Raw genomic sequence first — 26,338 nt, forward strand, 5'->3', positions numbered from 1 at the left:
TGCTAGAATTAAAATAAAAAACAAACAAAAAAACAAAACAACCATAGGTCTGTACAACACAAACAGTAAACCATAGTTAATAGTACAATTATAATAATATCCTCTCATCAGTTGTAATAAAGTTACCACACAAATGCAAAATGTTAAAAATGGGGACGATTATATGCAACTCTGTATTTTCTGCATGGCCTTTCTGTAAGCCTATAACTTCTCTGATAAAACCTAACTAAATAAAATTATCCAGTAATTATTGGTGGGGGAAACTCAATAAAAATCCACATTTAAGAGTAGGAAAGAGAACCTCAGAAAGTGGTCACCACAACCAAAGTAGATACAACCCCAGGCACTGGTGCTCCTGAGGGATATGGAGACACACAGGTTCTATGGCCATGGCAGATGGCTCTGGAGGTCTGTGCCTTGTCAGGGCCCCACTTTGGACTTTGTGTTCCTGGGTGTGATGGAGATGGACTCAGATGTGACCTCCCTACACGTGCCTCTTCTGTTACTTTTACTGAACCTGTGGTTGGTGCTGGGGTTGGTGTATGATCAGGAGACTTGAATCTCTGGACTGACCATGTGCCAGCTGGGCCCTGAGCCTCAGCAGACTTGCAACTCCTCCTCTCCAGTTCATTGGGCTTACTCAGGCCAGCTAACAGGGAGGTGAGGATGGTCAACCACCACACCAGGGAACCGAGAGTATCTACAACTGTGAGCAGGAGAATTGCAACCATCAACCATGTGGGATTTAAGCCCCTTCTCGATTTAGAGGTGGAGTGGACATCACCATCCCAGGGTCCACAGGATGGAGGAATATAACGTGGATTTGGAGTGGACTTGCTGGTATTCTACCACAGAACTGTTGTGACTCTATCCATGGAAGAAATTGTGTCATTGATATGGAGACGGTGGCCATGGGAGTTGCTGTGGGCAGGGAGAGGGAGGAAGAGGTGTGATATGGGGCATTTTGGGGACTTGGAGTTGTCCTGAATGACACCGTAGGGTCACATGCCAGGACATTGTATATCCTGCCATAACCCACTGGATGGACTGGGGGAGAGTGTGAACTACAGTGTAAACTATGGTCTATGCGGTGTGGCAGTGCTCCAGGGTGCATTCACCAAATGCAATGAATGTGTCTTACTGATGAAAGGAAATGTTGACGTGGGAGGAGCAGGAGTGGGGTGGGGAGTGGGTATATGGGAATTTCTCATGCATTTTTTAAAAAGATTTATTTTATTTATCCCCACCCCGCCCCGCCCCGTTGTCTGCTCCCTGTGTCCATTTGCTGTGTGTTCTTCTACGTCGGCTTGCATTATCAAGTGGCACTGGGAAACTGAGTCTCTTTTTTTGTTGCACCATCTTGCTGTGTCAGCTCTCTGTGTGTGTGGTGCCACTTTTGGGCGGGCTGCACTTTTTTCACGTGGGGTGCACTCCTTGTGCGTGGGACACCCCTACACAGGGGTGCCCCTGTGTGGCATAGCACTCCTTGCGCACAGCAGCACTGTGCATGGGCCAGCTCACCACATGGGCCAGGGAGCCCTGGGGATCAAACCCTGGACCCTTGATATGGCGGGCAGATGCCCTATCAGTTGAGCCACATCTGCTTCCCTTATGTTTTTTTAATGTAATGTTTTATGTGATCTATTTATCTTTTTAAAAGAGACAATAAAAATAAATAAATAATACAAAAAGAAGAAGATGGAAAATAAAAAAGTGGCCGCCAGTTCTAGCACGCGTTGCCCCTTCAAGATAAGATCAGCAGGTGCGCCTCCCCAGACAGGGTCCCCAGGGCCGTCATCTCGCTGGCCCCCAGTCCGCTGTCCTCCAGGGCCACATCTGAAGAGTTCACAGCTCGCTTCCTGCTGAGGCCGGATCTGAGGCCGGCGGATGTCCGGGCCGAGCTGACCCGACGCACCTAACCCGGGCGTCGCTTGCAGGGCTCTTATATCCGTGGAGTCCCAGCCCTGAAGGGTCCTGGGAAGCCGCCTTCCTGGGACCCCTGCAGAGCAGCGCCGGGGCGGCCGAGGTGCCACGTGGGCTCGGGGCAGGCGGCATGGTGCGAGGCAGCCGAAGCTGGGGTGCCTTTCGGGGCAGGTGGCGGCAGTCATGAGCAAACACCCGCCTGCTTGGCCATGGGCTCTCCCGGGAAGCTGCGCCCTGGCGGGTGCTGGGATCCTCCCCAGGGGGACGCAGGGAAGTGGTGGGCCGGTTGCGTTCCTGCGCCGGGGTCGCGCTGGTCAGAGATCCCCCGCCGTGTGCCCTCCCCTGGCCTGGGACTCTTGTCCACTCCTGCGGAAGGGAGGGCAGCTCCCTGGCTGGCAGGCTCACCCAGTCACGGGGGGGTGGCCAAACAGCTCCCCCCAATGAGGAAACGTGGGCAGAAAACAACTAACTCATGGAATTTCAACATCACAGGGCCAGGAGTGACAGTTCAAGATATTCAACAATCAATACATAGCATTTATGTAATCTAAAGTTCCTTTAAAAAGATAGAAAAAATGCTAAAAAAAAGGTGCAAAATGGTAAAAAAAAATTAAGACATTGTGGGCAGAGCTCAATAAGAAATTATCACAGCTATTGTAAGACAGAGAGAACGCCTTCTTGTGCAGATGACTTTAAGATCAAGATTCTCGGTGCAGGGGAAAAGAGAAACAAATACAGAATCAAAGTTAAGTAAAATTTTGTAATCTTAAATTTGAATTGGGAATGTCAGTATGAACTTCAAATGTGTTTTATTAAATATGTATATAATTTTCTAGCTCTGGACCCTGAAAAAAACTGGGTGACTAAGTCAGCAGAGGCGAGCAGCCCTGTCATCCAGACAAATGTGACGCCACATCCCATTTTCCTCTAAAAGGACCCAGGGCGACCTGAAGAAATGTCTAGTTCCATGTCTGGGGCAGGAAATATTACAACATGAGCCCGAGCGATCTTGTAATAGAAATAATTACAAAATACTGTTGTAGAAACCAACCTTAAGTCAAAGAGGGGATAATTTGAGCATCAAAAAAATAAGTACAATGGACTGAAAGACATGAAATATGTTTAAGTTTGTGAGTTCATAATAATATCAAAACAACAAAATGCTTTGATCAGCTTTGGAGGATGCCCAGGAGTCCCCTCATTATTCTGAATAATGGTAAATAAAGGCAAAGAATCAAATATGTATCATGCTTTTCCTGTATCAACTGTACCTCAGAGTGAGTGAATATTTGATAAGGGAATGGTAAGCTTTATAGAACAATTCCATTTTATAAATGCATAAGAGGTAACAGAATTACAATGAAATATTAGAGATTAGAAATATTAGAATTAAAATGAAATGATGGTTCTAGGCCAGCACCGTCCAATAGAACTTTCTGTGGAATGTTCTATAATCTACACTGTTCAATACAGTAACCACTAGCCACCTGTAGCCAATAAGCTCTTGAAATATGGCTAGTGTGATTTAAGGATTAAAGTTTTACCTTTATTTGATTTTAGGTATGCGATTATGGAAGAGTCTCTCACGCAGCCGTGGGGATGCACAAGTCCAGGTTCTGCAGGCAGGCTGCAACCAGGGGCTGCAATGACAGTCCAGTGAAGGCTCTTGACAAGTTCTGGGAGATACTGGCTGTCCAAAGACAAGCTGGGAAATTCTCACTCAACGCTGGAGACACCTCCTCTTTTAGGGGATTCAGCTGATTGGGTTAAGTGTCACTCTTGATGATGGCAATCTCCCTGATTGATGTATTGTAACCTGCTATCTAAGATTTACCACTGCAGTAAAGTCAATGGTGACTAAAGTCCATAAATGCCCTTGTATTACAGTTAGCCCAGTGCTTGCTTGAACAAACAACTGGGGACAATTACCTGGCCAAGATGACACAGTATCCTGACCATCACAGAACCTATACATTAGAGAGACCTAGAAGACACATCTACCAAATGAAAAGTGTGGATCTTGTTTGGAACCAACTGTGCCTTAGCTCGGGTTCCCCAGAAAGCAGAACTTGATACAAGGGCTACATGCAAATACTTTGTGGAGAACTGAGATCCCAGAGAGCAGGAGTGAGGGACAGTGAGAGAAGCAGGGAAGCAGGGACAGTCAACTCTAAGAGGCATTATCAAGGTGGACACCTATAAGGGTGATTCCTGAATCTGTAGAACCTTCTGGGAAGCTGTCATTATGGGGATGAAAGGGACAGCAGTTACCCACTGGTTCTCATCCCCCATTGGTCCACTCTTTCCTCCTAAGTCCCTGGCACCTCCAGGCTACGTATGCCTGGTGCCCAGCAGATGTCCAGTGTCCCACCCTGCAGCATTTCAGAGAAGCCTGAGTGCTGCCAGGAAGACTGTGCACAACTGATCTAGGCAGCGACGGCCGAACTGAGAGGCAGGTGAGCCTGAGGGAGTCTGGACTTGTGCCCAAGAGGCATCTGGTACAAGCTGTAGGAAAAATACACACACCCACATACACTCCTAAGAGACGCTCAGGGAAATGGGAACGCTGACTGGTACTTGACGATAGTAAGGAATCACTGCTAACTTTTTATGTGTGGCAGTGGCATAGAGGCTATGTTATAAAAAGTTACTATCGATTAGAAATCCATACTGAAGAATTTATAGATGAACTGATATGATGTCTGGAATTTTCTTCAAAATAATCCACATGGAGAGGGAGACAAGGAGGAGGCATGGCTGAAACAAGATTGGCTGTGAATTATGTGCTGGATTAAAAAGAGTCTTCAAAAGGTGGCACCTAATGTCCCTCTCCTAGAGTGTGGGGTGGACTTGGTGACTCACCTCTAGTGAGGAGAATGTGGCTGAAGTGGCCTCGTGGATCTTCCAGGCTGGGTCCTCTGATGCCTAGAACCTGGCGGACCTGGCCTCGTGGGTCTTCCAGGCTGGGTCCTCTGATGCCTAGAACCTGGCGGACCTGGCCTTGTGGATCTTCTTCCAGGCTGGGTCCTCTAATGTCTAGAACCTGGCAGACGTGGCCTCGTGGATCTTCTTCCAGGCTGGGTCCTCTAATGTCTAGAACCTGGCAGATGTGGCCTCGTGGATCTTCTTCCAGGCTGGGTTCTCTAATGCCTAGAACATGGTAATGTGGCCTCGTGGGTCTTCCTTCAGGACCGGATCCTCTAGTGAGTAGAATGTGGTGGAAGTGGCCTTGTTGGTACTGCACCTTCCAAGCCAGCACTGCACCTTCCGCCTTGCTTTCTCGGGTCCTTTTTCTCTGGGGAAGCCAGCCCCTGGTGGCGAAGACACTCTCTCAACCACGTGACAAGAAACTGATCCCTCCTACCAACAACTTCCCAGTGGTAGGTGTGGGCCACCTTGGAAATGAATCCTTTAGTCCAGCTAAGGCTGGAGAAGACACAGCCCAGGCCCCTAACTTGACTTCAGCCCTTGGAGAGACCCTAGGCCAGAATCACCCAGCTGACCCCCTCCTGAATCCCTGACCACAGAAAGAGAGTGAGATAATAAGTGTTAAATGCTGTTTTAATTTACTAAGTTTTGGGGTAATGTGTTACAGAGTCAACTAATGTTAAGTTATAATTGTTCAAGCTGGGTATTGAGATCATTGTACCATACTCTTTACTTTTGTGTATGATTGACATTTTCCATCATAAAAATGAAAAGCTGTGCTTCTATAGTACATCGTCATATAGATAGACAAGACTATAAAAAAACAGAAGTTAAAACTGTTTCGTAAATTATTCTTTTTGTGACTTCAAGGAAGGAGAGGATTTCTTAACCAAGACACAAAAAGCACAGAGTATAAAGAAAAAATAAATTCACCTACATTAAAGATAAAGCTATCCGTCAAATAGTATCATAAAGGGAAAAGATGAATCACAACCTGAAAACGGTACTTTCCTCAAATATAATGAACAAAAGATTTTGCACCTGAATGTGCCAGGAACGACTATAAACCAGTAAGAAAAAGATTAACACCCACAATAGAAAAAAAGAGGCAAAGGATGTGAACGCTCAGTCCACAGGTGGGAACTCAAATGACTACCTAAGGCCGAAGAGCGGGATGGGGCGGCACCTGTGCCTGCCCCTCCTCCCAGCGGCTGCCCGGTGTCAGGCACAAGCACTTGGGCCCTCCAGCTTGCTCACCTTTCTGCCGTGGGTGTCTACACAACTTTCCCGAATTTCCCCCCAGAACCGAGTCCAGCTGCCACGGAGGCCCCTGCCTCGAGGGTGCCACTCTGCGCTCGCTGCCCGCCTTCCGGCTCCTGCTCCCCAGCCTCCTGGCATCGCGTCAACGTGAACGACTTGCCCTTGAATTCTCGCCTGAGGCTGTTTTCTGGAGAACTTAAACTCCTAACACCTGTTGGAGCTTCTCTGCAGGTGTGACCCTGGATGCTCTGCAGGAACCTGCCCCGTGAAAAGAAGTCAAGTCCCCCTCGAGATCATGCGGGAGGAGGGACCCGAAGGCCAAGGCAGCCCGGAGCCACAGGCACGGACTTCCAAGCCGCCCCAGCCCGGGCTCCGGCCCTCGGACCTCTCGCAGGCCTGCTTTCCTCTGTGCTCTTTGGACCTCGTCACAGTGACGTCCTTGGCTCTGGCCCGCTGGAGTCCCGGCTATGGCCTGGCTTCAGCCGACTTAACTGATAAACACCGTAATCGGGCCACATGGCTTCGCATAGGCCAGGCATCTTAGCCGCGGCCTCCGCACGCATCGCTGCCCGTGGCTTCTCCGACGACGGAGGCTGGTGCCCATGCTTCAGCGGCAACATGAGGTGGGACTTCTGTGCAGGCGGCCGTCAAACGGAGACGGCGCTTCTGCAGGCTTTGACGGGAATCGGCTTAGAGAGGGGATGGCTTCTTGGTGAGCCCAAGCAGGACAGGAGGGAGTGGCCCTCTGCCGTGGGTCTGCCACGTTGTCTCAGTGGCAAAAGCGCCTGCTAGTGTTTGGGAACTACAGAGGGGACCCCCAGACTCTTAGGCCTGTACTAGTGATCTGTTGGTGAGAAACAATTTACCCCTTAAAACAATGACAATTTATTATCGCCATAGCTTCGGAGGGTCAGGAATTAGGAAAGTGGGTGGCGCTCCCGGGTCAGGGTCCTTCATGAGGTTGTAGTCGAGATGTGGGCCAGGGCCGCGGGGGAGCGGAAGGCTGGGTTGGGGCTGCAGGGCTGAGCCCACGTTGCTCACAGGCACCTCTGGGCAGTCGGCGCTGGCTCTTGGGAGGCCCGAGCTCCTTCCCATCTGGTCTATCTACTGGCTGCCTGAGCGTCCTCACGGCGAGTGGAGCCAGCAAGATAGAGAGGTGGAAGCAGTTCTTTGTGTGACCTTGCTTTGGAGGGCATGCGGCCTAACTTCCACCACCTAGGGCTTATGAAAAGTAAGTCACGGGAAGCAGATGCGGATCTACAGATAGGGCATCCGCCTACCACATGTGGAGCTGTGCGGCGCAGTGCTGATGTGCGCAAGGAGTGCCCTGCCACGCAAGGGTGTCCCCGCGTAGGGGAGCCCCACGCACAAGGAGTGCGCCCCGTAAGGAGAGCCGCCCAGCGTGAAAGAAAGTGCAGCCTGCCCAGGAATGGCACCGCACACACGGAGTGGTGACGCAGCAAGATGACGCAACAAAAAGACACACATTCCCGGTGCTGCCGACAAGAATGAAAGCAGACGCAGAAGAACACACAGCAAATGGACACAGAGCAGGCAAGGGGGGAGGGGTGGGAAAGGGGAGAGAAGTAAATTTTAAAAAATCTTTAAAAAAATAAAAAATAAAAGTGAGTCACTCAGTCTGGCCCATATTCAATGAGAGATGAGCTAAGTCCTCCCTCCCTTTTTTTTTTTGTGGTACTGCCGGCCAGGGATTGAATGACTCCCAGGGATCGTATGTGTGAAGCCAGTGCTCAGCCACTGAGCCATGTCGGCTCCCCGGAATTGTTTTTTTCATTTGTTTTGCTTGTTGTTCTTTTTTTCTTTTCAGAAGGCACTGGGAACCGAACCCAGGACTTCCCGTGTGGGAGGCGGGTGCTTAGCTGCTTGACCCATATCCACTCCCAAGTTCCATCTTTTGAAGGGAGTGTCGATGAGTTTGTGGATCTATTCTCCTACTGCTTTCGGCTCAACAGAAGAAAATCCAGTGTCTCCCTCTTGAGTCATTTTCTCCTCACCCCAGAATTATCCAAGAACCCTGGGGCTTATTCAGCTGAAAGTGGCCAGGTCAGCATCCAAACAAGTCAGCCCAGCCCGGTCACGCAACTAACCTGGGAAGAGTATGGTGTCTAGAGGGTCACTGAGAAGCCACCCACGCGTGCATGGAGATGGTGGAATAGCGCGGGTGCGGCTGCGTGAGCAACCACTCAGAGCCCGCGCGGTGGGCGCCGCGGCCCTCGGGCTCCACCAGGCGCTCTCGCTGGGAGGCTCACGCCGGGACGGGGCTCCTCCGCCCGGCAGCTTGGGCTCCAGGCCTTCGGTGCCTGGCCGAGCCCCCCTGGGATGGCAGTGCTGCCTGCCCTTTGCGCCCGCCGCCCCTGCCCTTCACAGGCTCCTTCCACGCCGACCCGCCTCCCTGCCGTCGTCTGCCTCCTCCCCCGGTAGCCTTCGCAGATGTTTTCCTCAACGCAACCCCCGTCTCCTTCCACTGTGACGTCTGTTTCTTGGCAGGCCCTCCCAAGCACACACAGTGGAGGGCCGGAGGCAGCCTCTGCTGGCTCACAAGAGCGGATTCTGGGCCTCTCCTTCCAGTTCTGCATCCAGTGACAGCACGTTAGTCACTTGAAATAGGTCACGGTGGGAGTATGTACACATAGAAAGCAACAAGCGCTATACACGAGGGCCTTTTCCCCTGGGAAAGCTGGGTGTTCAGCATTTACCAGCATCTCTCTGGTATAAAGACACAGAAATGTAGACATATGCTCACCGCCAGACACTGCAGATTCCTAGAAGGTTCAGAGCACCGTGTTAACTGTAGCCTCAGACGAAACTCTGAATGCCCAGCAGCCCTAGAAGGGATGAATAATTTGTCATGCCATGGTATATATATTTATACAGTGGAATGCCGCATTGAAAATAACCTGCCGTACACAGCATGGTGCATCTAGCAACCATAATGTCGAATGAAGCCCCAGTGAAAACTGCTGTGTGTAAGCAGCTGGGGGAGAGCAGCTCCTGGGGAAGGGGTCCCTGGGGGCACAAGGGCTCCTGGGAACGTTCTGGTTCTTGATCTGGGCACTGATTATCTGGCTGTGTTTACTTTGTGAAAGTTTACTGAGCTGTACATGTATGACCTGTGCACATTTCTGTACATATGCTATACTTCATCAATGAGTTAAAATGTATGTATGCACTCACCTGGCTAGGTGCTCCCTGGAGGCGGAGCTTTCTATCTGCCTCCCCCCTGCTGCCTCTCCAGAGCCTGTATCAGTCCCTGGTACACAGCAGTCACTCAATAAATATTCGTTGCGTGAATGAATGAACTGACTTCCCCTGTGGGGTTGTGTGGTGGGCTGGTCACTCCCCCAAATGTCCATGCCCTGACCACGGAACTTTTGAAAGCTGCCATGTTGGGAAAGAGGGTCTTTACAGACATAATTACATAAAGGACCTTGAGACAGATGATCAGGGATTATCCAGGGGGGCCCTAAATCTAATGATGTCGTTACAAGAGACACACGCTGGAAAAGACAGGTGCAGAGAAGAAGGTGACACGGAGATGGGACAGAGGCAGAGCCACACAGATGTGCGCCAGGGACGCCTGGGACGGGCGTGGAGGAGCCCCTGAGCCTCCAGGGAGCGCGGCCTTGCGCACACCTTCAGTTTGGACTTTGGGCTTCCAGATCTGCGAGAGAATAAATTTCCAGTTTTTTTCCTGTGTGTGTGTGTGTGTTTGTTTTTTTTTTTGCGGTACCAGGGATTGAACCCAGGGCCTCGTCCGTGGGAAGCAGGTGCTCAACTACTGAGCCTCTCCATTCCCCAATTCCTGGTGTTCTAAGCCATGAAGTTTGTGATAATTTATTACTGCGGTCACAGGAAGCTAATACAGGGGGTCACCTATAATTCTGGGAAATTCCAGGGGGATTTTGTCAAGGAAGATGGCTTCAGTTTGGGAACTCTATAACCTAAAATTCCTCATGGCCGTATTTTAGCAAGGCCAGATGTCTTCTAACTCCATTATGGTTTTCCTGATGTCTTTTCCAGGGGAAACCTCGTTACCGTGGACATTTGGGGATGGCAGCATGCCCCCCTCATCTGACAGAGTTTTAGGTCCCCTGCCTTTAAAGGGATGCGCCCCCTGGGGCGGGCCCTTCCTGCACTTGGGGCCTTGTCTGTGGAGCCCACCGGGAGCCCTGCTGAAGCTGAGCGGGCCAGCCCGGGCTCCCACGCCCAGGACTCCCAAACCCCTGCCCTAGAACCTGCCAAGGACGTTGGGACTTTGCACGTAAGCAGATCTGTCCCTCGCCTGGGATCTCCAACGGAGCTTCATTCCTTCCAAACCCTGCCAGTTCTGTGTGCTCCCGGCTTTTAGGGTCAGCCTCTTTCACAGGGAATGCAGGATCTCTCCTGTTACGTTTCACCCTCCCATTTATATACAGGGAGTTTCGTGGTCCCGCGTAGAATTTGTAAGAAGATCTCTGCCATGCTAACTTTTGTTGCTGTGTCAAATAGAGCCTGTGAGGTCCAGTGATGCTTGAGGAACGCCGACTGGCCGCTCACACAGATCCTGCAGCGCGGCCTTCGAGCCCTGCTGTTCAGTAGGTACTCGGTAAACAGGCCCTGCGTCAGCTTTTACTGCTGTGAGGATAGGTTGTTAGATATGGGCACAAAACACCGGCTTTCTTGCCGTGGCAGGACCAACTGGGTGGTACAGTCCACATTTGGGGCTCCCCGAGAAATGAGGCCACATCCTTGCTCAGCTCCCTCCCCTGCTCTCTCCTGCTCTCTTCACTGCCTTTCTCCTGAGAGCACTCCCCGGATGCTGTTTCTAGGCAACCTGCCTAAGACATTGATGCCACTAGTGAAAGCCAAAAATTGTAATACTCATCCATGTCCATGACTCGAAGACAGTGCACATAAGATACAGAAAGTGACGAGGTGAAATCAGAAAGCCAGATGGTCAGAGAGACATGCCTTTCTTAAGTGAAAAATAACAGGCGAAGTGCCTGCCAACATCCTGGTGGAGACAGACCTCCCCAGCACACAGCAGGCGAGGACCCTGCTCTTTAGAGCCTGGGCTTTGGGCCTCGAAGTGGCCACCCTGAAAAGGACTCGCAGAGAAGGCGGCATGGGGGTTCAGGGGGAACAGGCTCAGAACCCTGGGGATAAAAGCTGAGGAGCCCAAGAGAGGGGCTTCCAGAGCTGGGGTCCTCTCCATGCAGAGCGACTGGGCATTCAGATCAGAGCCCACTGTGCGTCACACAGACACGACCAGCTACACGTTAAGTATGCAGAGAGAACCACACACTCAGCCGTAACGCTGCAGCAAGTCTACCTCACAGGAACTTATTTCTGCCTTTGGAGGAAGCACGTTACAGAGCATTCCGGGAATCTACCACCGTGGAACAAACTGTTCCAAGCTCAGTGGCTTACACAAGTATACTCACTTATTTTGCTCTTGTATCTGCAGTTTGGGGTGGTCTTAACAGATGATACTCTCCTTCATGATTGTCTGAGGTCTCAGCTGGGAAGACTTCAACAGCTGGGGCAGGAACAGCTGGGGCCCAGAACAGCTGGGGGCCAGAAAAGCTGGGGCAGGAACAACTGGGGCCAGAACAGCTGGGAGCTAGAACAGCTGGGGCAGGAACAGCTGGGGGCCAAAACAGCTGGGAGCTAGAACAGTTGGGGGCCGGAACAGCTGGGGGCCAGAACTGCTGGGGGCTGGAACAGCTGGGAGCCAGAACTGGGTGCCGGAATAGCTGGGAGCTGGACAGCTGGGGGCCAGAACCTTGGGGGTCAGAACAGCTGGGAGCTGGACAGCTGGGGGTCAGAACAACTTAGGACTGGGATACCTGGGGTCCAGAACAGCTGGGGCAGGAACAGCTGAGGACTGGCTTCCTCACAGCATGGACTTCTTGAACTGTAGCTGGTTTTCCCAAGAGACTGTTCCAAGACACAGCAGGCAGCTGCAGCACTTCCGACCTAGCCTCAGAAGTCCCAGCACATCACTTCTATCACAGCCCACTGGTCAGACAACCCACTAAGGTCAGTCAGATGCAAGGCAGGGGTGAGGGGTAGAGGGTGAGTGAGAGGTTGAGGAGGTGAGGGGGTGAGGAAAGGATGCAAGGAGGAAGAAGAGCTGCAGCCAGCTGTAATCTACCACCAAAAGTAGAAAGTATAGGCGCTTTTTTTTTTTAATAGTACGGGTCCGGGTAAGAGAACCTGGGAGCTCCCATGTGGGAGGCGGGAGCTCAACGGCTAGAGCCACGACCGCCCCCTGTAGGGACTCTTTTGACAACAGCAGTAGAGAGAAGATAGCAGTACTTCCCATCATAGGTCAAGCGAGCATTTCGTTTGTTTTTTTAAGGACAAGAGACTTAGACAATGTTGGCGGCGAAGGAAAAAGAGAAAAGGTTACGAAAGAAAGAGAAGGTTTGCGGCGGCAAGGTTCCGGGGCTGCACCGAGCAGCCCGGTCTGGTGCAGGCGCTGCTGCTCAGGGGTGCACACCCTTCCCGTCGTCCCCGAGAGGGGGTACGGCACGGCCTGGGGGACGGAGGGACGGCCGGCTCCGCTCGGGGTCTGAGCGGGAAGGGAGGCGCTGCTCCCTGGGCCGCGCACGTGCGCCGGGGCTCCCCACTCCCGCCTCCCGCGCCCGGGCCGCCGGGGCCCCCCCTCGCCACGTGGTCCTCCCCAGCGGCGCGGGGCCACCGGGCGCTCCCCGGCAAGGCTGCGCGTCCCCCGCGCGCGGCGGAGTCGCCTCTCTCCACGCCGGCACGCCCGGGCCCCGGTCGCAGCGACCGCAGGCCCAGCCCGGATTCCGGGCGCGGGCTCCAAGGGCGGGGGTGCCGGGGGGCGCTCAGCGCCAAGGGGGGCTCCAGGGAGGCCTGGGCGAACCCCGGATTCAGGCTGCGCTCTCCTGGAGAAGACGGCGGGGGCACGCGGGTCCGGGGAACCGGCGCCCTGCGCGGCCGGCCCGGGCCAGGGGCCGGGGGGCCGTGTCCTCACGCCCAGCACCCGCGCCCGGGGGTCTCGGGAGGGAGTCCGGCCGCGGCCCTCGGCGAGCAGAGCGGCCGCCCGCAGGCAGCCAACGGGCCGCTCCTCCGCCGCCGCCGTTCGGAGAGAGGGGCGAAAACTGCAGCGCGGGGGCCTCGGCGACCCCGGCCAGAGCTGGACCTGCCGCCTGGACCCCCGCGCCGGCCCCGCCCCGAGCCGCTCAAGCCCCGCCCCGCTCAAGCCCCGCCCCGGCCCGGCCCAGCCCCGCGGATTGGCCGTGCGGGCCGCCGTCCGCGCAGCCCCGCCCCGCGCCGCTCAGGCCCCGCCCCAGGATTGGTCGCGCGGGCTGCTGTCCGCTCAGCCCCGCCCCGCGCCGCTCGGGCCCCGCCCCAGGATTGGCCGTGCGGGCCGCCGTCCGCGCAGCCCCGCCCCGCGCCGCTCGGGCCCCGCCCCGAGGATTGGCCGTGCGGGCCGCCGTCCGCGCAGCCCCGCCCGCCGGCCAGGCGCAGCGGAGCCGGCCTGCCCAGGGCGTATGTGTTCGCGGGGCGCCGTCTCAGCCCCGGGAAGATGGTGGCGGCGGCGGCGGCGCCTGAGGCGAGGCTGAGGAGGACGGCGGCGGCGCCCGCGGGCCGGAGCGGCGGGCTGCGCCCGGGCTGGGCCGGGTCCGGGCGGCCGGGCCCGGGGCCCGGGGCGCGCCTGTGGCGGCCGCCGCCGCTGCTCGCGCTGCTGCTGCTGCTGCTGCCCTGGGCGGCAGAGGCCGCGGCGGCGGCGGCGGCGGCGTCGGGCTCGGCCGCGGCCGAGGCCAAGGAATGCGACCGGCCGTGTGTCAACGGCGGCCGCTGCAACCCCGGCACCGGCCAGTGCGTCTGCCCCGCCGGCTGGGTGGGCGAGCAGTGCCAGCACTGCGGGGGCCGCTTCAGGTGAGCGCGGGGCGGCGAGCGGCGAGGGGGGCCGCCCGCGCGTCGGCCTCCGGGCTCTCTGTGGGAAGTGAGGGGTGCGAGCTGAGGGTGGGGGCGCCCCGCAGGCGCTTGAGTGCGTCGGGCCAGGTGGGAGGAAGGCGTAGGGTCCCCGAGAGTAGCGCAGCCCGCCTCAGCTAAACGGGGTGTCGAGGGAAGGGCGGGCGAGCCAGGCCTGCCGCGATTTCGAGGTGGAGTCCCTGCGCTCGGGGGCCGGGGAGGAGCCCCCCTGCCTGGGTGCGCGGGGCGCGCTGAGGGGACGGGGCCCTGGGGGTGGCCTGCTGGCTGGGCATGGAGCGGAGAGGGCAGGCTGTGAGCTGCTAGGAGAAGAAGAGCCAGTGTTTGCTGGCTGAGGGAGAGTGAGGGAGCCGGCTCGGCGGAGGGTCCCTGGTGGGGCGCGGGGAGACGGAGGCTTCTGTTGCGCCGGCTTGGGGAGAAGATGGAGTTCTCCTGGGCCTGCTTCAGGGTCAGTCAGTGCCTTTTGGAGAGTTCATTAGTTAATTAGTACTTACCCGCTTGCTTCATTCGTTCAAGGACTTCCAAGTAATACACGAACAAGTCGATAAGCCAGACTTTGGCCTGGTACACAGGTAGGAGGAGAAAGATATGTACACAGATAATCCTAGTCATGCAGGTCTTTATCTTTAGCAGGTGGTCGCTGAACACCTGTGATGTCCCATGTCAGGGAGGGGGGATCTGTGTTCAAGACGGTTCCCCAGTGTCTTGGATCTCGTGGGCCCGTGGAAGAGACAGGCAGTTAACACGTAAAGAAATGAGTGAAGTAAACGAACAAAATAATTTTAAAAAATGGTAAAAGCTATGAAGAAAACAAAGCAGAGTGGTCTCAGAGAGAGTCATTTGAAGGGGTGTTTGAGCTGAGACACGAGCTACGCAATAGGGAACCTGTGGGAATTCAGGAATGAAAGGTTGTGCCCAGCTGGAGGATGCAAGGAAGACTTTGAGGAGTTGGTGGCATTGGATTTGACCATTCAAGGCTATGAATGGATTTGGAGATACAGAGCTGAAAAAAAATCCAGGTGAAAAATGCAAGCAAAGTTTTGGAGGCTGGAAGTAAAGTCTTGCTGGTGCCAGAGTACGTGAGAGAGAGTTCTGAGGGAGAAGTTTGGAATGGTGGAATTGTAGATTGGTGTAGTGGCCGGGCTTCTGAGAGAACTCAGAGGAGAAGAGTGTCTTGGCTTTATGAATGGAGAAACCAAGTGACTTCATGTGTAGAGGGGCTGGCCTTGTAGCTTGGCTGTTCTGATTATGAGCTCCATCCATCTATACATATCTGTGGAGGGCTCCTCTCTGTTATAGGGGGGCTATAGTAGCAAACAGGATGATAGAGCCTGCTCTTGTAGAGCTTACATTCTAGCTTGGGAGATGGTAATAACCCAATAATCAGCTTATTATAATTCTGCTTAGTACTCTGGAGGTGAAGGGCAGGGGACAGCCAGGAGGTTTGGGTTAGTTTGGAATGGGAGTAGCTTGGTCCCTGAATAAGGGACTTTTGAACTGACGCCTGTGAGATGAGATAGCAGCACCTCCTGGAGGGACAGGCATGCAGAGGATCTGAGATGAGAGTTTGCAGAGCAGGCTGGGTGAAGGCCAGGTGGCCGAGCAGAGAGAGCACAGGGGAGAAGGGCCAGGCCATGTGGACACTTGTTGGTCAAGTTGAGAATTTTGGCCTTTAGCCCGAGATTGGGGAATGAGTCAGTTCACTCTTGTTTTCATGGCTTTTATAGGCTCTTAGGGCAGAGCCAGAGCAGGAGTGGCCTTGAAGGTGAGGCCGGATCAGTTTGAATCTGAGGCTCTTCATAGATCAGGCTAGTGGATAGTTAGTCAGATGAGGGTCCTTTGATGTCTGGAAATCTGGGATCTTTGGTAAGCAGTGGGGTGATAGGGTGGGGTGGACCCCATAATGCGTAGAGCAGGTAGACCCAGGGTGGGGTGGAGTCAGCTAGGTGGGGAGCTGTTGGCACGGGTCAGGCCAAGGGCAGTGAGACCTGGGCTGGGCCATGGGAGTGGAGGCAGGTCGGTGCAAGGGGTGTTGTAGAGGTAAAACGGACAGGTCTTCCTTTGCGTTTGCTTTCGGGGAGAAAAGAGGATAATAGTGAGGGAAAACTGTTTTCTAGCTTGGGCAATTAAGAGAATGGCGGCACCATTAGCAGACACAGGCACAGGAGGAGCAGTGGGTCTGAGAGAAAAGCTGCGTACTTCTGGACATACTGAGTTTGGGGTGCTCTCAGAGTGTCCATGTGGAAGGATGGACGTAAGGAGGGAATCATCTGCCTATGAGGGAGATTGCCAGGGAGAGGAAGCAGGTCTGGCCGTCCACATGGACGGTCAGAAGGTTGCAGAAGAGCCGCTTGTTAGGGGGACAGGAGCCTGGCACTGGTTGTCTCAGATGGTGTCACGTGTGAGCAGGGGGCTTCTGGGCTCCTTTCTGGGCAGAGAGTCCTGACGATAGCTTTATATTTTGTGGGCTTCTGGAATTTGCATTTTAAAAGATGAAAGTTGGAGGAATTTTTTCTCCTGACTTTTTAAACTTTTCATTAAATTTTTAGTAAGGGTATCTTTAGGGGGAGACAGTGAAATGTTGATTTTGATTGCAGTGGTGTATATCTTGATTTAAGTTATGAACCTCTGTTATTAAACTAAATGACAGTAAATGAATAATTTTATAATTGTTGTTTGGAATTGTGTCATGTGTTTGTATTTCTCTAAGTCCATATATTTTGTTCTATTGGTGTGCCCTTTTTAGTTCCACAAATCTCATGTTATATATGCTGTTACGAGGTCTTTTTTTTTTTTTTTAACTGTTTTTAAAGATGTCGCACATTACAGAAATGTTACATAGAAAATATAGGGGATTTCCATATACCACATTCCTCCCCCTCTCACATTTTCCCCTATTAGTAACATCTTTCATTAGTGTGGTACATTTGCTACAATTGATGAACAAATACTGAAGCATTGCGATTAACAATGGTCTATACTTTATATTATGGTTTAACTTTGAACTGTACAATTTTAAGTGTTTTGACTAAATGTATAATGGCCTGTATCTGTCACTGCAAAATCATACAGAAGTGGGGTCTTTTTCACTAATTGAAGGAAACCTTGAGTAATGAGAAGATTGGCTTTCACTAGTTATCCACCACTGACTGCCTGCTCTGTTGGTCAGCCGTTCTCGTAGACATCATGCCATTTAATCCTCAGAACACTGAAGGGTCATATACAACTTGGATTCTTGCATGGTTGTAGTTAGCAAATCATTTAATTTTTTTCCAAATGGAAGATGCCACCAAAATTACAGAGGATAAGGTAAATGGTGTCGGTTTAATAAAAATAACGTAGAGTCTTTACTGGATGATTTCTAAAGTAGTACCACTTTCATTTATTTTCATGGGAATCATCAATTCACTGAGTTTTTTTTTCCAATTTATGACATTGCCAGTGAATTTTTTATTTGTAGAATAAACCTCAAGTCAGAAAATAAAGCGTTAAGTCCATTTATGAAGTTGATAGGCATTTAATGTTTCTAAGTTTCTGGTATACATAACTTTTGGGAGGATAGAATATAATAACATAGTGAATTGGAGCCTTATAGTTACCTATGGTGTTAAGACTTACCTTTGCAGAAGAAAAGGAAAGGAAGTGAGCATTTCTTGAGCATCTATTATATGCCCAGCACATGCAGTAGTAGTCACAGCAGCAGCTGCCTCCATTTCTCTAGTTTTTCTCCTAGGTAAAAAGCATTGTGCTAAGTATCTTTAAGAAATTATCCATTTTAGTCCTTAGAGTGACATTATTCCCATTTCACAGATGGGGGAACTGAAGGTTGGAGATATTGAAATAACTTGCCCAAGGTCATATAACTCATGAAAAACTGGGATTTGAACTTAGATTTATCTGCTTCCCAAACCCATGCTGTCTTCATTGTGCCATTCAGCCTTTTGGTTTTTTCGAAGTCCAGTCACCCTTTAAGAATATTCTTTGGAAAGGCCGACATTTTAATTCCAGCAAACATTTTGAGAAGCAAAGGAAGGAAAATAGGTTTTTACAGTAGGAAAGTGAGCATTAATATATCTTTATCTCTATCTCTGTATCTGTATCATCTATACCTATATGTATATATCATTTCATCTTGTCCAGCTGCTGGCTCTGGTTATGAGGACACACATGTCTTTCTAACTAGTGAAAAGAAAATTCTGAAAAGTAAGATTTGAAGGAAAAAAAGATAGGAAATATTAATTTTTCTCATGATAGCTCCTAAGTGGTAGTAACCCGAAGCCCTAAATTTATGTCCCTGAATCATCGAATTTAGTCTTGTCTGTTTCCCTCAGTAGAATATAAGCTCCATGAGGGTAGGACTTTTTAATCTGTTTTGTTCTATTTCCAGATCTTAGAACAATGTCCAATAAAATAGTTGTAGAATGAAGGAATGAGATTCTACAAACTATTTTTTTACAACTTACAAAAACGTCATCTTTACCTTTGTGACTACCACATGTATCATTTGTCCTCATATTTCTCTTGAGCTTTTTTGTCTACTGCTGTTTGCTGGGTATCTTTATTGTGATATTTTCCTATTACCTCACCCTGAGCCATATCTAAATTCAAATTTTTATCCTCATTGGAAAAAACAGACTTTTCCTTTGTACTTCTTTATTTCAGTTGCGAATCCTTCCTTATAAACCAGAGGTCAAATCTTTGAAGTAATCCTTGCTGCCTTCCACCTGTTTACTGTTTTGCTCTCAAGTCTTAAGAACTTGGCCTGTTTTCCCTGTGCTGACCAGCCTCCACTGTCCTAGCTGGCTCTTGTGCCTCCAGTCCGGTCTATGTTTTGCCACAGGAGTCCTCTGAACCTGAAACGGCTTTGCTCAGAAGCCTTTTTTTCCTCTTGTATCTTAGAATGAAGTTCAGACTGGCGCTCTACAGAAGGCTCCCACTCCTTTGCACATGCCCCTTCCCCAACCAAATGTTTCTACTTTCTGCTCATTGTGCACCTCGGGTAAATGCAGCACTCTCTCCTTAGCACCCTCACGTCCATTCTTTTATTTTCTGCTCATCCAGGTTTACCCTCCAAGGCCCATCTTTAGTTTTCTCTAACCTTTAGTAGTCAACTCTCCCAAATCATACCTGTTATCTTCTTTTGAGGTGAGCCTCAACCTATTCAATTCGTTGATACCTTCTGAATGATTATTATGTGTCAGGGACTGTGCTCTGTCTTGAGGGTAAGAATCAGACCTTATGCTCCCCTCGGAGAGCTCGTCATCCTGAAGACATTACAGCTAGATGCACAAGTAGTTAACGATTTAATAACAAAGATGTAGGCGATATGTGCTGTGGTGGAGAGGCTAATTCTTTTGGGGCTCTGGTGGAAGCTGTCACAGAGGAAAGGACATTTGAGCTGGTTTGAGAAATTAGGTGTGATTCCACTGTCTTGTGGAGAAAGCTTTGCATTCCAGAGGAGCGAGGAGCTTTGCACGGGAATCATGGATTGTCCTGCCAACTTGGAGAGTTGGACGTGGGTGTTGCTGGGCACAGGGTGTGAGGGGTGCAGTCGTCGGCGGTGAGCCTGGGAGGGCTCCTGTCCCAGCAGCTGCCAGCTCCACGAGCCCCTTGACCTCGGCGAAGCCGTCGGCCATGCCAGTCCCTGGCTAAGGTGGGGGTTTGGGGCAGGCCCCTGACCTCAGCAGACCCAGTCAGGGTGCACGACTACTGCTGGGAACCTCTCTCTCGGTTGAGAGGGTGTATGAAGCAGATGCTGCTTCTTTGTCGTCAGGCTATGAGGCTTGCAGCTGTTCTAGCTGGCCTTGCTGTTGTGAGAGGCACCCACCTGAAATCAGAGTGCCTCCCAGAAGAGGATGGCGGACAAGGGGAACTGGAGGCCAGACTGGCTTCTTGGTCTCTGGAGCAAGCCTTGCCTGAGCTGTGCTTTTTCTTCTTGTGAGGCACCACAGTAGATCAGTTCCTAATATACAGGGGAAGGTCCAGTCGGATTGTGGTCTTTATATTTTACACCAAGGAGTTTGGCCCTGTCCTTTCGGAATTGATACCAGTCTTGAAATTTTCTCCCAGTGGTCCAGTGTTGATGGGCACATGATCTGATCCCAGAGATACCACAGGAAATAGGTATCACTTGTTTCTTTGATAGTGGACAACTGGGATTGCCAACTTCCAGCATGACTTGAGGCTGTTTTCACTGTCCTGTCCCTTAGCTCTTTTAAGCCAGTTTCACATTTTAGGGTTCCTTAGTTGCCGCTCTTCTTATAACTTGCATTAGACACAATTTTGATCAAAATTCTTTTAATTACAAGTGACAGACAACTTAATTACAAGAGATAGGCTTAAGAAAAAAACAGGAGAGCTTTATTGGTTCATGAAGCCAAGGGGACGTGGCTTCAGGGGTGGCTGGATCCAGGGTCTTAGCTGTGCTCTGCTCTGCACTGCCCTTCCACGCACACTCTCCATGTGGTGTTTCCACAAGTGACATCACACTAGTTTGGCATCCTCCACTGGAGAAGAGCGGTCCTTTCCTAGGCACTTGTTGCAAATGAGGGGTGAGAGTCTCCCTGGATTCCTGTCCTTTACTGAAACAGTAACTGTGGCTAGGATTACAGGAATGTTCCCAAGTTGAGTGACTGCTCTGAGAAGAGATGGCATACATGGGAAACGGGGAGAAGGTTGCCCAAAAGAAAACACATAGCAAGTTGGCAGAAAGTGGAGCCAGTGTTATGCAGGTGGAAACAGTAGACATCTCTGCATACTGGCTGTTTGGTGAATACTCAGGAAATGCTGATGAAAAGTGGTGATGGTCTGGAAAACACTACATTGAGTAATAACATGCTCTTCTCCCAGTTTATTGGGGGAGTTGTAGGGAACCCACGATGTGGCAGACACTCTGCTGGTTCTTTGAAGTTACTGCATTGGGGTCTGGGCCCTTGCTGAGTTTCAGCAAGTAGAGCCCAGGTGTTAAATGAGTGTTATAAATACCTTGACTTTGTAATGGAGGAAATACAAAGGGTTATGGGAGGAAGCAACAAAATACTTTTTTTTTAAAGATTTATTTTTATTTCTCTCCCCTTCTGCCCCGCCCCCTGTTGTCTGCTCTCTTTGTCTGTTCTCTGTGTGTTCTTCTGTGTCCACCTGCATTCTTGTCAGTGGCACTGGGAATCTCTGTCCCTTTTCGTTGTGTCATCTTGCTGCGTCACCTCTCCGTGTGTGGGGCGCCACTCCTGGGCAGGCTGCGCTTTTCTTGCGTGGGCGACTCTCCTTGCAGGCGCATTCCTTGCGCATGGGGCTCCCCTATGTGGGAGAATTCCCTGCGTGGCGCGGCACTCCTTGCGCGCGGCAGCACTGCACGTGGGCCAGCTCCACACGGGTCAGGTGACCCTGGGCACCAAGCCCTGGACCTCCCATATAGTAGGCGGATGCTCTCTCAGTTGAGCCACATCCGCCTCCCAAAATACTTATTTCATGTTGGACAAAACTTAGTTTGATGTAACAAATTGATGTAAAAATTGGAAATTTTTGCCTGATTCCTGGAAGATTTGGTTTACTTATTTGAAGAGGTGAAAATTCGTGTTTTTGAGTAAAAAGAATTGAGAGCATGAGTGTCTTAATATAATTGCTTAATTTATGATGTGTTTGAAAGCAGAGATCTGACATTTTAACTTTATCTTCTCTGACTTTCCCAATTCAGGCAAATGCTTTTTATTTACTGCTATGTGAAGGAAATTAATATTGTAAATTTATATTTACTCTAAATATATAAGAGAAATGCAGAATATGCTTATGATCAAAACAGGTTTTACTAGATATAGTTGACTCATTTAATAAATTTGTTAAATTTTTTTAATTTTGAGAATTAAATACAGAAATGGGTACCCAGCATTGTGGTGGAACAGAATTCTTACTGATTTTTCTTTTTTAGCACAATTTTGTTTCCAAAATTGAAATGAAACTGCAGTTCTACTCTTCAGAATACTTGTATTTGGAAATTTATTAGTCAGTAACCTATATTGAAAATTGTTTCCCACTTAAATAATACTCTACCAATTTCTGTGATTTAATTATTTTTCGTCTTTTCTCAAATGAACTGTGGGAAAAGTGACTGTCGTATATATATATAATTTAATCCTTGATTTTGCTACTTTCTTCTTTCCAGTTTTCCTTTTCTTTCTACTTTCAGACTAGTCTTATTTTAACCTGAATTTTCCTAGTTTTCTGTCCTAGGGTGCCTTTTCTCTATCTGTCTTGCTTTTTTCCCCTTGTTCTTGCTTTATTGATATCATAACTTTTCTTTTTTTAGGAGGTATCAGGAATTGAACCCAGGACTGTGTACCTGGGAAGCAGTTGCTAAACCACTGAGCCACATCTGCTCTCCCAAACCAGATTCTTTTGTCTAACTGTTGGTTCCTTCTTTTACATGTAATGTTAAGGAATGTTACATTGTAGCTACATTTGCTCTGCTTCATTTGTGTTTAATATAATTATTAAAAGTTTGGATTTAAGTGTAATATTTTGCAATTTCTTTTCTATTTATTTCATTTTCCTTTTTTTTTTTTAAAGGAAATGGGAAGAAATCTCTCTTTTTTCTTGTGTCTTTGGGTTAATTAAAAAAAAAGGTTAGTGCATTTCATTTCCTTTGTTCAGTTTTTGGTTATGCCCCTTTGCATTTTAAAAAACTGTTTTGGGCCTTCCATCTTTTTTTTTAAGTTCAGAAATGTAAATTTTTTTCATTTTTTGTTTTTAGGGGATACTGGAGATCGAACCCAGTACCTTATGCATGGGAAGCAGGCACTCAACCAGTGAGCTACACCTGCTCTCTGAAATAATGTTTTTTTAACAAATCGATTTTTTTGATACATATTAATAAAGAAAACACTTTATACAAAGTGTACAATCTGTGGAATTTGGTATAATCACATAGTTAAGCATTTATCACCTCAGTCATTATTAGAACATTTTTATTATTTCATTAATAATAATAACAAACAAAAATTTTCACCTCTTGATCTCTCTATGCTTCCCCTGCTGTGGACAGCTGCTATTTCTGGCTATTCTTGCACAATTACTTTTTGTTAAAGTTTTATTGATATATATTCATGTGCCTTACGATCTATCCAAAGTATATCATTAGTGGCTTTTAGCATAATACAGTGTTGTCCATTCATCACCACAAAAACCTTTAGAACAATTTCATTACTCCAAAAAGAAAAACTCCACACCCCTTAGCATTCCTTCCCCAGCCCTTCATAACCATTAGTCTAACTTCATTTTTATAAATTGATTTTTATTTACATTTTGTATGGATGGAGTCATACAATATGTGTTTGTGTCTGGTTTCTTTCACTTAGCATAATTTTTTTTGTCTGATATTAATGTCGTATAGTATTAACATACATTTGTTCAATTAAAAAAACAATCATATGTGCAGTTTTACCCATGTTCATATTAATGCGGTTTTTCTATGCTATACAGTTCCATGTTACATTTTGTTGCTTTCCTTTTAGTAGTAGTATTATGACCATAGTCTTTCCCTGTAAACTCGTTTCATACCCACATAATGGTACTGCTAGTTAGACAGACATTGTGTTGGGTTATCACCGTTTCTATTCATTTTCAAAGATTAACACACATCCTTTTCAGCAATTCTGCATAAGTTAATCTTTAGCTTTCTGTTCTCTAACCTCCTCCTATTTCTAGTTACTAACTCCCTGAGTTTACGCAATATATTTAGTTCAGTAGCACAAACCATACAGTATTTGTCCTTTTGTGTCTGACTTGCTTCACTCAACACAGTGTCCTCCAGGTTCATCCATGTTGTCATATGCTTTATGACTTCATTTTTTCTTACGGCTGCATAATATTCCATCATGTGTATACACCACAGTTTGTTTATTCATCTATCAGTTGATGGACACCTGGGTTGATTTCCAACTTTTGGTAGTCAAGTACAACACTGCCATGAACAGTGGTGTGCAGATGTCTGTTGTGTCAATGCTCTCATTTCTTCTGGGTATATACCCAGTAGTGGTATTGCAGGGTCACATGGCAAATCTATATTCAACTACTTTAGGAACTGCCAAACAGTTCTCCACAGTGGCTGGACCATTCTGCATTCCCACCAGCTGTGTATAAGTGTTCCTATCTCTCCACATCCTCTCCCACACTTGTAGTTCTCTGTCTTTTTAATAGTGGCCAATCATATAGATGTGAAATGATACGATATTGCAATTTTGATATGCATTTAGTGACGTTGAACATTTTTTCATGTTTTTTTTTCCCCCATTTGTATTCTTCTTTGGACAGTTGTCTATTCAAGTCTTTTATCCATTGTTTTAATTGAGTCATTTGTCCTTTTATTGTTGAGTTGTAGCAGGTCTTTATATATTATGGATATTAAACCCTTACCGGATATGTCATTTCCAGATATTTTCTCCCATTGAGTTGACTGCCTTTTCACCCTTTTGACAAAGTACTTGGAGATGCAAAAGTGTTTAATTTTGAGGAGATCCCATTTATCTATTTTTTTTTGTTGTTTGTGCTTTGGATGTAAGGTTCAAGAAACTACTGCCTACCACAAGGTCTTTAAGATGTTTCCCTGCATTTTTCTTCTAGTAGTTTCATGATCCTGGCTTTTATATTTGGTCTTTGATCCATTTTGAGCTGATTCTTTTTTGTTTTAACAAATCAGTTTTATTGATACGTATTAATAAAGTTTAAATCCATCTAAAGAGTCTAATAAATAGTATTCACTTCTACCAGTGTTTATCATATTGATAAACATACCATTATAGTTGTGCATTCATTACTTCAATCATTTTTAGAGCATTTTCATTATTCCAGTATTAGTGCTACTACTGAAAACAAAAATCAAATAAACAAAACTTATTGCCTCTTAATTTCTCCCTAAACTCATTTTTATATAATCAGTGAATTATAAAAGGAAACGGCTATTTCTACCAAATGGAATGCTTTGCAAGTACTCAAAATGTGAATCATTTTAAAAATTGCCATCAAATTAGTTGTGGGAAAGAGAGTTGATTCTTATATAGGGAGTAAGATAGGGGTCCTCTTTCATTATTTCAGTTACAGATGTACAATTCTCCCAGCACTATTTGTGGGAGAGACTGTTTTGTCCTGTTAATATGGCTTTGGTAGAGTTGTTGAAAACAGTTGACTGTAGAGGTGATTGTTTATTTCTGGACTCTCAATTCTATTCCACTGATTGATGTGTCTGTCTTTATGCCAGTGCCATGCTGTTTTGACCACTGTAGCTTTGTAATATATTTAAAGGCCAGGCAGTAAAATTCGTCCCATGTCACTCTTTTTTTTTTTCAGAATGCTTTTGGTTATTTGGGTACACTTTCCCTTCAAAATAAATTTGGAAATTGCCTTTTCTTTTTCTTTACAGTAGGCTGTTGGAATTTTGATTGGTATTGCATTGAATCTGTAAATCAGTTTGGGTAGGATTGACATCTTCATGATATTTATTTTATTTTATTTTTTTTAAAGATTTATTTTTATTTATTTAATTCCCCTCCCCTCCCCCGGTTGTCTGTTTTCTGTGTCTTTTTGCTGCGTCTTGTTTCTTTGTCCGCTTCTGTTGTCGTCAGCGGCACGGGAAGTGTGGGCGGCGCCATTCCTCGGCAGGCTGCTCCCTCCTTCGCGCTGGGCGGCTCTCCCTATGGGTGCACTCCTTGCGCGTGGGGCTCCCCCACGCGGGGGACACCCCTGTGTGGCACGGCACTCCTTGCGGGCATCAGCACTGCACATGGGCCAGCCCCACACGGGTCAAGGAGGCCCGGGGCTTGAACCGCGGACCTCCCATGTGGTAGACCGACGCCCTAACCACTGGGCCAGAGTCGATTTCCCTCTTCATGATGTTTAATCTTCCAATCCACGAATATGGAATGTATTTCCATTTGTTTAGCTCTTCATTTATTTTTTTTTCAGCGTTGTAGTTTTCTGCATATAGGTCCTGTACTTCTATGATTAAATTAATTCCTAGGTATTTGAGTCTTTTTGTTGCTATTGGAAGTGGAATTTCCCCCCTCATTTCCTCCTTAGATTTTTCAGTACTAGTATACAAGAACATCACTGATTTTTACATGCTGATCTTGTATCCTACCACTTAGCTAAACATGCTTATTAGCTCAGATAGCTTTGTTGTAGATGCTTCAGAAATTTCTAAATAAAGGATCATGTCTCCTGTAAGTAAAGTTTTATGTCCTGTTTTCCTTTTGGAAGCCCTTTATTTCTTTTT

The 26,338-nt window shown here is 48.5% G+C and overlaps 1 protein-coding gene and 1 long non-coding RNA gene across 6 annotated transcripts in view; one reads left to right on the plus strand and one right to left on the minus strand.

Annotated features, from left to right (window-relative positions):
- Window positions 1-914: 914 nt before the first annotated feature.
- On the minus strand, window positions 915-13,296 carry LOC101420539 (uncharacterized). The gene is made up of 4 exons (XR_002797855.3): window positions 11,556-13,296; window positions 8,876-8,957; window positions 4,786-5,234; window positions 915-3,563 (listed from the first exon to the last, which is right to left on the minus strand). It is a non-coding gene; the product is annotated as an uncharacterized lncRNA (long non-coding RNA).
- Window positions 13,297-13,600: 304 nt separating this feature from the next.
- Window positions 13,601-26,338, plus strand: part of ATRN (attractin) — a 301,223-nt gene continuing 288,485 nt past the window's right edge. For 3 of the 5 annotated variants that reach the window (XM_071211515.1, XM_023590451.3, XM_058287461.2), the window contains exon 1: window positions 13,602-14,022. In XM_071211515.1, the coding sequence (XP_071067616.1) occupies window positions 13,670-14,022 (353 nt within the window). In that variant the 5' untranslated portion in view covers window positions 13,602-13,669. Of the gene's footprint in view, window positions 14,023-26,338 lie in introns of all 5 variants that reach the window. The other 2 variants (XM_058287460.2, XM_058287463.2) reach the window with 2 other exon arrangements.

Source organism: Dasypus novemcinctus, chromosome 24, assembly GCF_030445035.2.
Source record: "Dasypus novemcinctus isolate mDasNov1 chromosome 24, mDasNov1.1.hap2, whole genome shotgun sequence".
Taxonomy (NCBI): Eukaryota; Metazoa; Chordata; class Mammalia; order Cingulata; family Dasypodidae; genus Dasypus; species Dasypus novemcinctus.